The sequence below is a fragment of the Neodiprion lecontei genome, chromosome 2 (assembly GCF_021901455.1).
Source record: "Neodiprion lecontei isolate iyNeoLeco1 chromosome 2, iyNeoLeco1.1, whole genome shotgun sequence".
Classification (NCBI taxonomy): Eukaryota; Metazoa; Arthropoda; class Insecta; order Hymenoptera; family Diprionidae; genus Neodiprion; species Neodiprion lecontei.
The window spans coordinates 24,361,351-24,380,016 of record NC_060261.1 but is presented as its reverse complement, the minus strand read 5'-3'; the positions used below and the strand labels follow the sequence as shown (position 1 = coordinate 24,380,016).

Here is an 18,666-nt window from a genome sequence, read left to right as displayed (position 1 = left end):
GTATGGCATTCATTTTTAAACTAACGATAAAGCATGAAGAATGAATGTTTATTGCAAGTCTATTTTTCAGATGGCTAGCTGCCACTCAATTTCAATCTACGTACGCAAGACAGGCATTCCCTTGCTTTGACGAGCCATCTTTCAAGGCAAAGTTTACTCTCCACGTTCGAAGACTAACAAATTACACGAGTATCAGTAACATGCCATTGGCCAATTCAACTGCATCTGAGTAAGTAAACATAATTAGTAAAACTTTTCAAAAGATTTAAAAAAAACAGCGAAGTCAAACAACGATTATGATTTGAATGAAATATCTTCTTAAAAAAAAGAAACTCAATATTTACAAGAATATTTGAATTACCGAGTGATCATCATTATTGTTGAGTTGAACTATTCATGAACCTGACGAGCCAGAATTTTTTACATTATTCTTCAACATGTGATCCGAGAGAGCCATAACACTTTGTGATAAGTTTCATATTTTTCGATTCATGTATTGCCCAAGTGTGGTATTCTTAAATTCGTGTTGTTTCAAAATATACTTGCTAAAAACATATTTTCAACAATTTCTCAAGAAATTGAAAAGCACAAAAACTACTTTCTATGTCATGAATCTTACGAACACTTTGATAGGCTTTTTCGTTGTTTTGAAAGAATAACACTAAACTAATGATGAAACATAAAACTTTTAAGTCCTTGGCAAACTTGGTATCCCTACTTTTTCCGCACTCATGAATCTCTTAATATCTCAGTGCCATGAGCAGTTTGCTATATTGAAAACAATTCTTAATCTACCGACAATATCAAAAACTCTATACGGTGAAAAACTCAAGCAATTCCTATTACGATATGGAACGACGGGATTTTTGACATCTGTCGTCGACATTAAATAATTGAAAAGTGTGTATGTTATTCAATTTGCCGAAGCCTATTGGACGGTACAAATAAGGACCATGTTGACCTAGATAAACGTAAGCTTATAGATTAGAAATTAGTGTTAGGGTTATCATCCTGTTACTGACTATGAGTTGTTGACGAATGGACTTCCAACGCCTGCTGAAAGAATCTTCACAATATTCTTATAGCAATTATATTGGTCGAGAGAAGCATGAGTCGAAACAATTCCTCAAAACAGATTGAATAGAAAGTATCTTAGACTTGCATAGGGCAGGCATTCTGCAAAAAAATTAATAACCCTTCTCGATGTCAGGAACCAACATACCTCGCTGAATTCTTCTAGGTAAAGTCTGTGAATTGTGCTGTGAAGAATGATCCTGCCGTGTTTATCTATTATTAACCGGATTGCGCCAGAGTTTTAGGGTACAAATAGAGGCGCTAACGAAACGATACACATTCAAAGTATCGTTTCAGGCTGGATTCTGATACACTTAAAGGCTTTTTTCCATCCTTCCCAACCTATGCCAGTCTGAGGTTATCATTTGTAGCTTATATTTTTGAAGAATCACATCCTTCTCGACAAATTACTCCAGATTCAAGGTAGTTATTTTTTTCTCTACAACCATGCATATCGTTCAATTGCACTACCCGATTATGTATAACATTTGTGTCAGTCTTAAATGTATCGCAAATTAGTTTATCTAGTATGCTGCTGCTGCTTTTGATACTGTTAACTTGATCAGGCCAGTCAAAGACACGTGAAGAGGCTAAGTACATGGAGAGTAAAAGTTAAATCAGCCAGGCATATTTCAGATTTATCCATCCGTATAATACGGTGAACACGTCATCAGCATATGATATTGGTACTGCATACATACAAACATGGTTAGTCGCATACAATGAAAAGGGACAACAGTATGGCAAATTCAAGTATATACAATGTATCTCTGAGCAAAGATTATTGCGAGTTTTGATCGAATAGTCATACGGTTGGTTGAAACACCAACACCTGTCTCTTAATTAACCGCAATGACTTGATCATATTCGTATGACCATGTGCTCTGAATCGACTTCTTAATGCTGCAAATAATGTGACTCTCAAGGGAGTAAAATTTGTTTGCATTGACAACATTTTTCAACCCTAACTAATTTCAATACGTGGCTCGAATGTGACCAATCTTTTTGAGGTATTGTAAGCCTTATGTTTCAACGGAATAGAATAAAACACTAATGACTTGAGCGTTGAGCAGACAAACATTCCTTAGTTTGCCAAGTGTCTGCCTTTGTTGTGTATATGATATTTTTTTGTCGTATTCATCGCTTCAACGGCCCACGTATGTAGGAGATCAACTGCGACTTCGTATACCTACTTTGATGAAAGATTATTAAATGAATTTATTTACATTGAAAGTTAGTCCGTTCTCATTGCAGTAACTTTCTAGTATCTTAATTTTCGTTTTGAAGCTGTGCGAGTTTTCAGCAAAGAGAGTAACTCATGTTATCGGCATAACCAAGGTTGAGTTTTTAATTTATGGTTTATCGACATGCCCCGTACTAACCTATCAACTATAGTAGAATATTTTTCAAAATCACTGATGAACAGGAAGAATAGTAAGGGGCTGAGTATTTAGCTCTGCAATACGCATTCCGTGTGGTTTACTTTTTCTATTACGCTGCCAGAACTACGTGGGCCTATTGTTACTCTACCGTGGATGTTTCTATAGACTCATAGAATTTCAAGCTGACACCTAGTCTTAACAATTTATGCTATCGTAGATCATGTTTTTCTGAGTCGTATGCCCAGACTAACAATAAGTTCATAAAGAAAGCGAGGAAATTGTGATTTAGCTAATTTCATTTTATTTGGACTAAAGAGAACAGGGTCAATAAATTGTCAGCACATTCGTTGCCTCTGCAGAACCCTGATTGAAACTCTGGCAAGGTCTCTGTAGTTTCAAACCACTTTACTTAGCGATCCTGAAAGATTTGTAAGAATATTTTTACTGTGGTAATTACAAACGAAATGCATCAATACTCCCAAGATCGTTAACGTCGCCTTTTTTGTATAGCATACTTAAGAAGAACTTCAAGTAGGGTGTTACCTGAATAGAAGGTTATCATAAAACTCACTTGAGATACCGTCAGGACTGGGCACGTTTCCGGTTTACATATTTGCAGACTGCTCAATAAAAATTTGTTCGCCAGCATTTTTTCTGGATGTTATGATTCTAAGTGACAATACCACGTCTATCTATTAATAGTATTTATTACCGTTCTTTGAAATCAAAGGCGTTTAACCGTCTGCTCATAATTCTTTGCTCTTTCGACACTTAGCAATAGATTCCGTAATAGATTTGTCTTATTAATATATCCTATTTCCCAGCAATTGTTCTCATTTTTCTGATTACTGTTATAAGCTGATCTGTCGGCTTCGCAAACCCCCGATTTTTTGCATATTCTACGGCATCCTTCTATTTTATTCTTTGCTTTCGCTTTCATGATTTGTCATATCATGGTTCTATAATATGCGTTCTGAGATTACGTCTTGTCCATACCAAAACTAAAAGCTACTTCTTTTATACTCGCTTTGAAACACGTATCTACGTTATCTAGATTGACAGCTGACAATAATTGCTCCGGTAGAGTAGATTCAAGAGTATAGAAAACACATTGATTTTTGAGGTACGCTTTCTATTTCAGGAAGCTACTTCCTACGGGAAGCAGAGACTCTTGAGATATCATGATTACGACAATTTATTTTCAGAGCTATCGGCAAGTGGTTGGATAGTGTAGATAGATCGAGGACTTAAAAGATCAGTTATCAATATTTCGCATTACAGATGGCTAAATCTGTTACACTAGAGCCTTTAAATCCTTGGCGCGTTAACCGGCCAGGAAAGTCACTTATACTGGGAGAATTCCTCGAAGGTTAACGAACGTACAACGCTTCGCCGGCAGATAGGCAGCCACAGTAGCATCTTACACGTAGTAAGTCACCCAGATGGAACTTCAGTTGCCTATGTGCCGGCGAGTGTCGCTCGCACCGTTAACATTCTTGGAGTCCTACCGATATATCTACCGTTAACGATTATGAGAGCGTTTGGTTCAAAACAATCTGGTAATCTTCTAAATAAATGTTCCTTTATTTAGGTAGCCAGATTTCCCTGTTCCAGAATGAAAGTCGCCTTCTACAAAATGAGGAACCTAAGAATATTTTTGATACATGTTTTCCAACGCGTGATCAAAGTTTGCTAGGCATCGCGTTAAAGTTTATGTTTAGGTCAAAGTACACCGCGGTTACAATAGTCTGAAAATTTCCCACAGATAGTTTGACTAACAAGAATTTGGTAAGCAGTCGAATTATTTCTTGATGAAATTTACGTACCTTTAACGCAATAATAATATCACTTTTAATCCTGTTCCTATTATAATGTTTGTAGCATATGTGTACAACAAATTATAGTTTCTTAGCCACGTTGATATTGTAGCCACGTGCTTCATGGACCATGTTTCAACGAAGCATAGAACATCCATATCAGTGATTATTGTAGCAATATACGAGGTGTTACTGAACTCATGCACGTTCCAAAAGAAGATTCTTACTGGGAGATATAAATTCGTAAAAATGGTGATTTCGAAAAATTAACAACGGAGCCAGGAATCGAACCTGTCGTCTAGAAATACTTAACCGGAGCCTTACTTCACTAGACCACCTAGCCGGCCTGACTCTGTTGTCGTTAATTTCTCTCTTCACCAGTGAGTTCAAATTTGTTTTCTTGTGCTTGGTATGTGTGAATACTCACTGGTGAAGAGAGAAATTACCGACAACAGAGTCAGGGCGGCTAGGTGGTCTAGTGGAGTAAGGCTCCGGTCAAGCATCTCTAGACGCCAGGTTCGATTCCTGGCTCCGTTGTTAATTTTTCGAAATCACCAGTTTTTCGAATTTATATCTCCCAACAACAAACTTCTCGTAATTAATGATATGCACATCCGCATATCATTCATTAGACGGCTTTGCCCGTCTTGCGTGGCTTCCCATAGGCAGCGTAAGATTCCAACATCTAAACATTCATCTACATACATTCTTACATCGGGTGCTCAAGAGACGAAAACGTTCTATTTGAAGATTCTTACTAGATGGAGGTGTCAGTAGGTGTTTGTTGCTATTTCCTTCTGGTCGGCCTTTGCCGTGTGGTATGCGACGATGGAGTCTTTACGCTTACGACCAATACCTTGCTTATATTTGGCGGTATTCGCTATTTCTACAAAATCTGTTACACGATCGCCAGCAGTATGACTTGTATTTGTTCTGGTTAAGGGGCAGCATTTTTTTCGACTTTATATGGACAACGTGGTAGCCTTCCCTTTTCTGTGTCATCCAAGTCATTGTCCTCAATCACAAGAGTAAATTCTTCGTCTGACAACGGACGGTCATCCAGAACTAATTGATTCACTTTCAAAATCTGCTGTTTACCTCGACTCCTGAAAAAATACCGCGCTTTCAGTAACCTTTTCTCTAGTGTACACTCTTCCGTGGAATAATCATTTTCTCTGGCCAGACTCATGACAGTAAAAACTGCGGTTTCCTCGAAGAACAGTTTTTTCAACGGGAAGTGATTAGCTTAATAACAATTGGTCTAAGCCCGTTTTTCCGGAAAATTTGATATATTCTTTATACATATTGTATGCTTTATTTATATTTGATACACGCATGCCTTCTCAATACTGACTCCCGCTGTTCACTCTATAGTTACTACTTTATAAAAAAATTTTTTACTAACCATGTCCGTGTCATCAACTTTGAATGGCATGGATGCTACTTGCTGTCTCTGTTGTTTCGGTACGCGAGAGCTTGTCTATGGTATTAAGTTTTCCTAAAGTTAGTGATACAAATTTCTTTAACTGACCCGTGCTGCTTATTATCAAGTGTGGCTATTTTATCTTTGTATGAGGAAATAGTACATTACGCTACGAGTGCGCAAAGCAGGTCGTTCCCGCACTCGCTTCGCTCGTGCGGGATGACCTACGTGCGCACGAGTATCGTATACTATTTTTCCTACTAAGTTGCGCAAAGTTCGACCACTACAATTATTTTGAATAATTGAAACGTATAGAACGGTGGCGTTAGGGCGCTGTGGCGGGGGGATTCGGGGGGGGGGGGGGGGGGGGGGCGAAGCCCCCCGCCCAAAAAAAAAAAACAAATTATAGAACTATTATAAATTTACTAAATTAAGAAAAATCTGATTTATTTTTTATTTTCAATTATTATTAATATTTATCGTAACGTGGCAATTTACAAAATGAACCGGTATATTTTTTAATGACTCGGTTTGTTTACATCTTTAAAACGTGCGTTCTGTGTTTTGTATTCTGCCGTTTTCTTAATACGGACAACGAACGTCAAAGTATCGCTCGCACGTGTTAATGCGTAAAGAGTACCGCAGAGATGGCGCGCGTGTATATACCTTGGAATCGCTCGTATACTCTTATACATTCCCGCACGCTCACCACATTCCCGCACGCTCAGCTACATCCCCGTTCACTCAGTTGCATTCCCGCACGCTCTTGTCAACGTGTGGGAAAGTGGTAGTTTGCGAACGCAAATGCATGCGCAAAATCGAACTTTGCGCACAATAATAGGAAAACACTATAATACCGTCACCTAACTACTCCTTGACACACCAGGCACCAATACGCAGCATCATCTTCATATTGACATAAGAACAGCCTGATATATGCACGTGAGATGACACATTACTATTGTTCATGAAATGTCCAAAAAAAAAAACTGTGTACAGTTAAGGAAACTACAGAGCGATTATAGCTACGTCTGACTCTGACGACTGCCTATAGGGTACTCAAAATTGAAAAGAGCGAGGCCAACTTTTCTGGATCAGAACTTTTCTGTTCGCTCCTAATAGTAAGTACAACATATTTTCAAACCCTCCAAACTTCGTTGGCAGTCAACCAATTTTTAAGTAAATCAGATATTTCGGAAAGTAATCAGTCGAAAAATTAAATTACAATTCATTCAACGGAACACCAGTATAACGACTTGAGGGTCGTTTATTCCTGAGCGGTAAGGTTCAACTTCTCTTTCGGGTTTAAGAACATCTGGGATAAGGAATTGAGATTGAGGTATTCAAAGTGAACATGGGTTTCGAAAATGAAATAGCACTTGGTGATTTGTTAATTGTTAACGTATGCGTGGTGCCGAGTAATCAGATGGTCGCAAACAAAGTTGCCTAGGTTGAAAGGTAGGCGAAGTATACAGGTCTTAAAAGGTCGATGAGAAGTGACGTTGGATGAGCAAAAGGAAGCGTGAGAGAATGCAAGTAGAGTACCGGATCAGGATTCTGGGATTGGGGGGCAATAGTCAAGTGTGCACAGGATGTGCGAGGTATTGTTTGGTCTGGTCAAATAAAGAGATTTTCAGATAAGAAGAACAAAGAATGAGTTGTGAATACAAAATGGCAATGAGCACGTTACACCAGTTTCCCTTATGATTAGAAATTAACTCATCATCCGTAATACTTGTTTTGCAACGACGTTCCAAGCCGCAGGATTTTTGCAGGAATGGATACATGTGGGATACATTTGATCAGAGTCTCACCATGTCCACTTACTTGGTGGCGGTTCTGGTTTCCGATTTCGACGTTGTGACTAATACAACAGCAAACTTTAGTGTATGGACTAGGCCTGCAGCTACTTCTCAGGCGGAATATGCTTTGGATTTCGGCCCAAGGATGCTGACTTACTTCGAGAATCTCTTTGGCCATGAATATCAACTATCCAAGGTAGACATGGTGGGGATTCCAGATTTTTCAGCTGGTGCAATGGAAAATTGGGGCCTGATCACGTACAGAGAAACGCGAGTATTATATGATGAAGATCATAGCTCAGCAGCCGCACAGCAGAGAACGTCACCCGTTATTAGCCACGAATTATTGCACATGTGGTTTGGAAACCTGGTCAGCCCGAGTTGGTGGCGCGTTGTCTGGCTTAGCGAAGCTTTCGCCAGATACTATCAGTACTTCGGCACAGCCGCGGTAAGTTCTTGTCAATTTTCATTGATATTTTGCCCACCGAATATTCCTCGATGCGTATTCACAGGAAAAACTGTTATAGAATGAAAGAAAACTCAACTAAGTAGACTACATACGAGTACTGAACATTCTATTTTCCAGATCGAGCCGACGTGGAAATTCGATCAGCAGTTTGTCGTTGATCAATTGCAAGTCGTATTTGCAACTGATGCTTTGGAATCTGCAATTCCTATGACCAACGACGTGTCTACCCCATCTCAAGTCAGCTCGAATTTCGGGACTATATCCTACGCGAAGGGTGCTAGCATCGTTCGTATGACAGAGAACTTCCTCGGATCCGAACCCTTTGTCGCGGCACTACACAATTACCTGGACGCCAGGTATGCGCCGGAAGAAGAACTACGGAGTCATCGCCTTCTCCAAAGCGAGCAATTACTAAATCATCATTGTTTCTATTCGCAGGCAATACTCTACGGCGGATCCAGAAGACTTATGGGAAGCGTTGCAGGAGCAAGTAGACATCTATGGACTAGTACTGGGTAGTTCCGTGGAAGATATTCTCAAGACTTGGACCGAGCAGGCGGGGTTTCCGGTAGTCAATGTATCCATCACTAACGGGATTGCTACGCTCTCTCAGGAACGGTTTTTGTTGAGAAAAACTAATAGCTCAGTGACCAACGTCACATGGTGGGTGCCAATCACCTGGACGACCAGCAGTGATCCCAATTTTGAGAATACAACGGCGAAATATTGGTTCAGCAATGAAACTGCAACTGTTCAAATAGCTGACGGAACTCCGAATTGGACCATTTTCAATGTTCAAGAATCTGGTTAGTGTTCACACATTCACCATGTTAAAATGGGTTCCAATCCAAACAATGAAAGTACACGCGTGATATAATTTTTCGTCCGACAAGACACTTTTAGACCATAGTTTATTTGATCTTTATGATTCTTCGATTTGACGAACAACTTTTGTAACCCAATGTATTTTCACTTCGTATCAAATTGCTTCAAAGTACATTGATTAAGCATCGTGAATTTTATCATGTAACTCAAATCGGACATAGACGAATCACCAAAGCAAGTTATAATGTAAAAATTTACTCATTAACAGGATATTATCGCGTCAATTATGATAGTGATTCATGGGCGCGCATCATTGCGTATTTGAAGAGCTCGAGTTTCGAGGAGATCCATGAGTTAAATCGGGCTGCGATTGTAGATGATTTGCTTCACCTCGCAAGAGCTGGTTACTTGGATTACGAAACCGCACTGGATGGCTTGCAGTATCTCAGTCAAGAAACCAATTACTTACCATTCAAATCCGCGTTCACCTCACTTGTTTACCTCAACCGACGTTTCGCTGGCCAGAATGGTGAATCGTTGTACAATGTTAGTTACAAATCATACATCATATTCTTGACTTTACAAATTTATCTACAAGCTAATCGTAAATTAGGTTTACATTTTTCGTAATCAATTGTAATTTCATAGTCGTACAAGTTTTCAATCACTAAACCTACCCACTGTGTAATCACAGACGCACATGCTGGCTTTAGTGGATAATATTTACCACGAACTCGGATTCGAGGATCAAGATGGAGATGATCGATTCATAGTCCTGTTGCGAAGCGAAGTCAATAGCTGGGCGTGTGACTTCGGCCTTGACGACTGTATATCTAAATCCCTTGAATACTACGCCGAGTGGAAAGCCAATTCATCAAATTTGTAAGTCAAATAGTTATATTCAGTTAATGTTTTACAGACGATAGTTTTTCAGTTCCATTTGTATCTACAGAAGAAATGTTCCCCACAAAAATAAATAAACAACTGGTTCCATTTTCAATCTTGCAGTCTCTTGTGTATCCAAATTTACAATTGGCGCTCTCGAATTCAAAGACTTTTGATCAATGATTACCCAGTTAATTATAAGGCATTTTTACCAATTCTATATTTCTCGTGTTTCTGTCCACATTGTATATCTAGTATGACAATAGATTCAGGCTTTGTATCATTTCTACTTTCAGAGTTCCTAAGAATCAGAGACCTGCAGTGTATTGCACGGCGATTAAGTACGGCTCGTCAGACGACTGGGAGTATCTGTATGAAGCATATTTAAACTCTAATGTTGCCGCAGAACAAACAGTAATTCTAACTGCACTTGGTTGTAGCCAAAATACAACGATCCTCAACAAGTGAGCTGAAACAGGACATGCTGCTTGGGCAAAGACGAATATAATGCGTACAATCTTACCACTTTATTATTTCAGGTACCTGAGCTATGCGACGACTGGTTTCGCCAGCAACGGAATCCGTCGCCAAGATAGTACGTCTGTATTTGCTGCCGTTTATGGCGCTGGTTTATTCGGCGCTGAAGTTGCGCTTGATTATGTATCAGAAAATTATGGATTAATGTATGAATAGTAAGTATTAATTGTTGCAATTCTGCATGAATTACGTAAGCGTAGACTCGGAGATGCATAAGAATATTTGAGTGCTCATCAATGAAGTTTTATAGCTACCAAGGGTACAGCAGTATATCTTCTATCCTGTCAGGGATCGCTCTTAGGCTATCGACGCAGGAGCTGATCGATAAGTTCGAACTCGTAATAGAAAACCATGGGCAGAATCTCAGCTCAATAGCATCTTCTCTAGAGTCATACCTAACTTTGGCTAACTACGAGTTGAACTGGTATAATGATAACTCACCAGCCATAATTAGCTGGCTATCTGCATTGTATGAAGATACGAGTGCAACGACGGACTACAGACTTCCTACAAACGTAATTCCGGAAACCTACGAGATATACGTTACGCCATACATTGTAGAGGGAAACTTCACCTTCGACGGCATCGTGGACATTGTAACAAATGTAGTTATGGCGACGAAGACAATAGTTCTTCATACTGACGAAATCACATGGAACGAAATCACCGTAACTAGCAATGGCATCGAGGTTGAAATAGTTAATGTCACTTACGTCTCGACATATCACTTCCTCACCATCGAACTCAACTCTACGCTTCCCGCTGGTTCCGTTGTTCATATCAACGTCGTGTACATGGGTATATTGAATACAGTGATGCGCGGCTTTTACAGAAGTTCGTACATTAACGACGATGGTGAAACTAGGTGAGTGATAAAGCCAGAAGTGCTTGATTCATAGGTATATTTAACGGTATGAACTGGTGATTTTTATTATACTGATAACGGAGATAGCACTCCAAAATACAGCGTAATTTTCACAAAAGGATGACTAAACAAAAATTTCATGGCAGGTGGCTAGCAGCAACTCATCTCGAACCCACGGGAGCCAGGAAAATGTTCCCCTGCTTTGACGAACCAGCCCTTAAAGCCAAATTTATTGTCCATGTAAACAGACCAGAAGACTATAATGTCATCAGTAACATGCCGCTGAACTTCTCGTCGAGTGCTGTGTAAGAATTATTTTAGAATTTTTAATAACATCCCGAACATCCCATTTTATTTGTGAATCCATGAACTCAATCTTAACCAAACTAGTACTACCGTAGAATTTAGGTGAGATCTGAGGTGAAAAATATCAAATTTAAAATGGTCGAGAAAAAATCAGATTTCATGTGATGTATTTAGACACATGTTATGACAAGATGTTTACGCAGTGACGGTCGCGTTTGGGATACTTTTGAACAAACTGTGACCATGTCGACATATCTGCTCGCTGTGATCGTCTCCGACTTCACAAGTCTTACCAACGAAACTGCAAACTTCAGCGTTTGGGCAAGGCCGAACGCCATCAACCAAGCAGCTTACGCACTGTCCATTGGACCACCGCTGGTTACTCTTTTAGAAAACCTAATTGATCATGAGTACCAATTACCAAAACTTGACATGGTAGCTCTACCAGACTTTCGGTCTGGTGCTATGGAGAACTGGGGGCTCCTCACCTACAGAGAAACGCGGATGCTAGTTGATGATGAGCATACGTCGACACCAGACAAACAAGTTATCGCTAATGTTATTGCCCACGAAGTGACACATCAATGGTTTGGTAATCTGGTCAGCCCTGAATGGTGGAAGTACTTATGGCTGAACGAAGGATTCGCCAGATACTATCAGTACCACGCTACATCGGGTGTAAGTTTTGATTGACACAAGTCCGATTGGATGAGCGCTACATCACTTTGTATAACACGTAACTTGTAGTGAATTGTGAAATTTTTTCATAAAAATAATCTGTCAATCCCAGGTTGAAACAACGTGGGGCTTACAGTCTCAGTTTGTTGTGGAACAACATCAAGTCGTGTTTGCCGCTGACAGTTTAACATCGACTCATGCTATGAGCTATGACGTATACAGTCCCACCCAAATTCGCAACATCTTCGATTCTATCTCTTACGCGAAAGCAGCCAGTGTCATTCGTATGATGGAGAAGAGTTTTGGCGGTGTGCTGTTCCACAATGCTCTGCACGATTATCTGGAAGCCCGGTAAATTTCGCTCAGCGTTCCCAGTTTTCATTGATATCAGTTCACATAATGCACACTTTTAATAAAAAGGCGAACCTCGACAGTGTATACTTTGCTAATCATGAAATCGATTCAATTAGGCAATACGACTACGCTGCACCCGAACACCTTTGGGAAGCCTTCCAGGCTCAAGTAAACGCTACGAATTTCGAACTTGACGCTAGTATAAAGACCATCATGGACACGTGGGTTAACCAAGCTGGTTATCCGGTTCTTAACGTTACAATCGCAGCCGGTACTGCTACGCTTTCCCAGGAAAAATTCCTCTTAAGAAACACTATTAACGCTAGCACTGAACAAACTTGGTGGATACCTGTAACTTGGACGACTCAAAGTGATCCTCAATTCACCAATACAACCCCAACGTACTGGCTGAGTACGCAAAAATCAAACATTACAGTAAATAATGGAACCGATGAGTGGATTATTTTCAATCTTCAAGAGTCAGGTATGTCATGTACATATATTACTAATTACATCTCTAGTGAAGTTCTTAACCTACAGCATAGGTATCTTGCAGAAGGGAGACGATCACCCAAGTAGCACATGGTGGACTCACATTTGACTTATTTTTTACGGAAATTGAAGCCTATAGTTAACTTCATGTCATCCGTAGGTTCACGAATGTCCATTGGATTGTCAAATGATAGTCAATACTATACAAGTAAACTGTAAAATGACTCGTGGTCATCAAAAAATAATCAAGCGAACCTTTGAAATTTAGATAATTATTAGATTTTTCCTTTCTATTACATTCACTATGGCGCCGTCTATATGATATTCAATTTTTGTTTTGACGTTGTATGAAATGGGACATTTTTGAAGACATTTGTCAATGTACGATTGGCTCAGCTTTGACATTTGACTTATTCACAGTCATTCTCACACTTTAGACGAACAATTACCGTCTTGCCGACTTTCTGCTAACTCTCAGTCAACTCTCAGTCAGTTTTTATCCGTTCACATTATGTCGACTATAATTAGTCAAATGGTAGTCGACATTTTGATAAGTCTGCTACCTGGTTACATTGGAGATAGTTTCGGATGGAGTTTGGTTATAAACGTTTTTCAAAGGGCATTTTCATTAAGTAGTAGCATTAGTAAGTAAATGCTTGAAGGATGATGAATTATAATACTGGTATACTCTTTAGTAAAGACATTGCTAAATCTTATGACTCCTACTGAAGATGGCTAGTCTTGCACACCTTTCTGTGCATTTATGCTCACATAATTCACCTCAAGCGATCAAATAATAACACAGTATAATGCTGTATTGTTTAAGACAGGCCCATACTTTGGACCCAGTCATTTATAATGTATTAATTACCTTCAGGCTACTATCGCGTTAACTACGACACTCAATCATGGCTACGTATTATAAATGCGTTGAAAACTGAAGACACTACGATAATACACGAGCTTAACCGTGCCTCAGTAATTGATGACCTCTGCAATCTTGCTAGAATGGGATACGTCGAGTACGAAATTTTACTTGAGGCAACGCAATATTTAAAGCGTGAGACCAATTATTTACCATGGAGAGCTGCATTCAATGGATTAACTTACCTGAATCGAAGATTCGCGGGCACAGATTCTTATGATTTATACAAGGTATATTCGAAGTTTCGCTTGCATGCAGTACAAGCTTAGATTATTTAGGAAACAGAATCACATAGATGACATTTTTTAGCAACACATCCTCGCAATTCTGGATACAGAATACGAAAATCTTGGATTCAGTGACATTGACGGAGAAGATTACTTCGATACTCTTCTGAGGCGATATGTTCTTAGTTGGGCTTGTAACTTTGGATACGCGGACTGCATAAGCACATCCCAGGAATTATTTGCAGCTTGGAGAGCCAATTCTTCTGCAACGTAATACTTGTTCTTCACCCTAGCATGTCACCAAAATATATATGTGCTATAACTACCACGTCACCCTATTGTAGCATCCCTGTAAATCAAAGAACCGCTGTTTACTGTACTGCGATCAAACATGGAACATCGGAAGACTGGGAATTTTTGTGGGAACAGTATCAGGAGTCTAACGTCGCCACGGAAAACCTTGTCATTTTAGATGCTCTTGGATGTTCGGAAAATACAACTATTCTTCACGAGTGAGAGTTTAACTCTTTGTAGATTTTGCCACGATTTTATTTGGCACTGTTTGTTACGTATAAATTCATTTCACTTGCATTTCAATATCTCTACGCTCATTTAGCACACTATTATCTTAAAATGCGAAGTATAAAAATTTAAGTTTGGTTTTGTTTGTTCTAAAGTTACCTGACATATGCAATTACTGATTTCGCCGAAAGTGGAATCCGCTCGCAGGACAGCTCAACTGTATTTTCGTCGGTTTACGGCGCTGGTCTGATCGGAGCTGAATATGTTCTCGACTTTGTCGAAGACCATTACGCAGAAATGTACGAATAGTAAGTAATTTCTCATGTTTTACTTGCTACTGCAATAGGAAGCTAAATGCTCTACATGTATAAATGATTTACGTTTGTTAACTGTTATTGCAGCTATGCAGATTACAGCAGCATTGCATCAATACTCTCGGGAGTTAGTACCCGATTATCCACACAAGAACTCGTCGACAAATTTGAACTGTTCATTACGAATAATAGTGGCAATCTTTCTTCCATATCTTCATCTCTTTATTCATATCTAAATTTGGCGAACTTCGAACTAAAATGGTTCGAAGACAATTCACCGGGGATAATCGAATGGCTATCTAAAACGTACGCCGAAGAGAGCACATCCGTAAACTACCGTCTTCCAACTAACATCCTACCCGAGACGTACGACATATATCTGACACCATACATCGAGATCAACAACTTTACATTCTCCGGAGAGGTTCAGATTGTCATGAACGTTGTTAATGAGACTTCCGAGATCGTTTTGCATGCCTTCGAACTGACAATTCAGGAAATATTCGTATATGAAAATGCGATAAACATTTTGACAATTTCCAGCACTAACTATGACTCAGTTACCCACAAGCTTACTCTTTCTTTTGGCACCACTTTCTCGGCAGGAACCTCTATCACTGTATACATTGCATACACTGGAATCCTGAACAACGAAATGAAAGGATTCTACCGTAGTTCATACACGGCTGAAGATGGAAGCACACGGTAAGTCGATATTGAAATTTATTTTATCTTTCTATCAAATCAAGTCATCAAGTCATCAACTTATTTTCAACATATTACATAAACAATAACTGAAATCTAAAAATCCAATTGCAGAGCTATTTATTCATTCATTTTCATTATTTTTGGCGTGTAAAAAATATCCAAGTGAGTACAGTAACACAAAATTTGTAATTAGGTGTTTCACCATCGATCTCATTTCAAATCACGTTATTAAACAGTCTCGATGATTAATTGTTAAATTTATAATGATCAGATGGATAGCAACAACCCAGTTCCAGCCTACTCACGCACGGCGTGCCTTCCCGTGCTTTGATGAACCATCATTCAAAGCCAAATTCACCGTGAATATCGAAACCCCCGAAGGTTATCATTCGATTAGCAACATGCCTTGGAGCCAATCTGTAACATCGACGTAAGTATGCAAAGTATGCGATATTAGTTTCACTGTGCATGTAATCTTTTACTAAACTTACAAACATTTGTTAGTAACGAATTCTGATGCTTAATAAACGGACTCATACTCGTTAGGCAAAGTCGTACGCATAAATATGTTTTACGGCATGGGCATTAAAAAGCCCACTTTTTGTGGCAGTTTTCGTTCCCTAAAGTGACGCTTTATACGGCAGCGAACAAAGTTGCGGAATAAAGGCTTTATTCCGCAGTTTTGATGCGCAGTTCGAAGTGCGCATCCCAAACTGCCGAATAAAGTAGCTTCGTCGAACAGATCGCACTATAACCTCACTCTTCGTTTTGCTTTTCAATGCCCATACCGTAAAAAATATTGTATGTGGCATGCCCGTAAACCGTTTTTTGGCTCGGATAATTTCAGTACTCGCTTCCGGCTCGCGTTCAGCTCGTCCTGAAATCTTTATCCTTACCAAAAAAAACAGACGGTTTACGGGCATGCCACATAAATAGCTATGCTTGGAAGGTACAGTTGATCAACTCAATAATATCAACTCAATACTATCATGAGAAAAATAATAACAGAGATGAACAGAGTGGAGATGAGAGGCTAACGTGACAATGGTGGTGACGCCTGGTGATCTAGTAGGAATCAGTCCACGTATAGGCTTCTGCCGGTCCCGAGTTCAATTCCCGTGGTTGTCCGTTGACTTTTCCCATCGAAAAATTTTTCCATGTTTATTCTTATGTAACATAATTATAAGTAATTCCCATTTCTAAATTAATACGTTTATTTCCATTGTTTTCTAGGACCGCTAACCGTACTTGGGATTCGTTTGAACAAACCGTGACGATGTCGTCTTACCTGATTGCCTTCATCGTATCCGACTTCGAGTCAATAGAAAATGAGAACGAGGATTTCAGAGTTTGGGCACGACCAAACGCCATAGAGCATGGTGAATACGCGCTGTCGATAGGACAGGAGATATTAGACGTCCTCGCTGAATATACCGGTGTAGCGTATCCATTGGCCAAAATGGACATGGCAGCCATCCCGGACTTTTCTGCTGGCGCTATGGAAAACTGGGGACTTGTTACATACAGGTCAGTATGGGAATCTACAGTTTTCAGCTCCGTTATCTTATCACGCTCTACTTAATTACGAGATGTTTTTTCTCCAGAGAATATGGTCTGCTGTCGAACGATAATGTCACTTCGGCGACGTATAAGAAATACATCAACACCATCGTAGCACACGAACTTGTGCACATGTGGTTTGGAAATTTGGTCACTTGTGAATGGTGGGATTACACTTGGCTTAATGAAGGGTTCGCTCAGTACTATCAATTTTTTGTTGGTGAAGCGGTAAGTTTCAAACTCAATAGTAAATTCACATTGCAGATGAAGAGTCAGAGAGTAATAATCAAATGACAGTACACAATAATAAGAAAAGTCGACTTACCTTGTTTTGATGTTATTGTTTTTAAATGACTCTTCGAACACTCAATTTTTAGAATGAATTTCAATACACATTTCACGTTAAGTTAGATCAATGTGTCCAGATTCAAATCAGTTTATTTTATCTTCAAAATGATACGATTTTAAATGCAAACTCTCCTTATTACCGCCAACTGAGATCCAACTAAATGATTGAACGAACTGACCCATTAACTTATGTTTGCGCAGGTGGAGCCCGAGGGGAAACTGCTACAGCAATTTGTCGTCTATGGACTTCACAGTGCCATGGAAACTGATGCAACAGCCTCTATTCGTGCAATGAATAACGATGTTTCAACCCCAAGCGAAATCAGCAATGGCTTTGATACAATCGCTTACGCAAAATGTAAGGTTGCAGCCAAATTATTCAAACGCCAGCAATTACACATCTACTTTTCCTAACAATTATCAAATACATAGTGTAGACTTATGGCGGCTGAGTTAGAGATAATAATTCATCACGCGTTGCGTGATACCAACTATATTTTTCCGCCTCGTCCGAATCTGTTAAACTGGTAGTACCGCTAGTCACTGCGTGTTTCGTCACCAGATTTGGACATCGAAAGCTTACGCGTGCCGCTACTGAGTAGCGCTGCATATTTTCGATTTGCCATTACGCTTCCCTGACAAAAATGATTTCTACATCAAACTACGAAAAATTGCCGATTACAGAAAATCATAAAAAATAGTAGCAAATCTTAACAAGCCGTCAAATATTTTAGATAATCGTAGAAAATCGTAATATTTTGGGTAGAAAAATACAAGTTTCTACGAAAAATTACGAATATCTACGACTTTTTATGAAAGATAATTTCAATTTTAGACACAAATATCACGATTTTTTTTATTCGCAGAACCACGTAGAATTTTGTAGAAAAGTACAACTTTATACGAAAAATTACGAATTACTACGAAAACTGATAAAAATCTCCAATTTCGTATAAAAACAAATTACATTTTCGTACCCAAACCATCTGCTATTTGCTGCATCTCTCTCACAAGGAAAATTTATGGCAGACAAGTCAAGTACCGAACAAAATTTTGGTTTATATCCGAAGACTGATCTTCTCATCTTCTAAGTACGATCTAGACGGATTCAGAGATTCATTTTTGAACTCATCTTATCTCAATTAGGTGAGTT

At 39.2% G+C, this 18,666-nt stretch overlaps 1 protein-coding gene across 2 annotated transcripts in view; it reads left to right on the top strand.

The window, feature by feature from the left end:
- LOC107222618 (putative aminopeptidase-2) overlaps positions 1–18,666 on the top strand; it is a 37,685-nt gene that overhangs the window by 11,030 nt on the left and 7,989 nt on the right. For both annotated transcript variants that reach the window (XM_046732815.1, XM_015662048.2), the window contains 22 exons: positions 71–229; positions 7,472–7,946; positions 8,085–8,323; positions 8,406–8,773; positions 9,061–9,338; positions 9,487–9,674; positions 9,974–10,141; positions 10,217–10,369; positions 10,465–11,079; positions 11,226–11,384; positions 11,589–12,063; positions 12,176–12,414; positions 12,534–12,901; positions 13,787–14,064; positions 14,144–14,331; positions 14,406–14,573; positions 14,739–14,891; positions 14,985–15,602; positions 15,877–16,035; positions 16,839–17,132; positions 17,210–17,393; positions 17,715–17,871. In XM_046732815.1, coding sequence (XP_046588771.1) covers positions 71–229; positions 7,472–7,946; positions 8,085–8,323; positions 8,406–8,773; positions 9,061–9,338; positions 9,487–9,674; positions 9,974–10,141; positions 10,217–10,369; positions 10,465–11,079; positions 11,226–11,384; positions 11,589–12,063; positions 12,176–12,414; positions 12,534–12,901; positions 13,787–14,064; positions 14,144–14,331; positions 14,406–14,573; positions 14,739–14,891; positions 14,985–15,602; positions 15,877–16,035; positions 16,839–17,132; positions 17,210–17,393; positions 17,715–17,871 — 6,083 coding nt within the window. The remainder of the gene's footprint in view (positions 1–70; positions 230–7,471; positions 7,947–8,084; positions 8,324–8,405; positions 8,774–9,060; positions 9,339–9,486; positions 9,675–9,973; positions 10,142–10,216; positions 10,370–10,464; positions 11,080–11,225; positions 11,385–11,588; positions 12,064–12,175; positions 12,415–12,533; positions 12,902–13,786; positions 14,065–14,143; positions 14,332–14,405; positions 14,574–14,738; positions 14,892–14,984; positions 15,603–15,876; positions 16,036–16,838; positions 17,133–17,209; positions 17,394–17,714; positions 17,872–18,666) is intronic.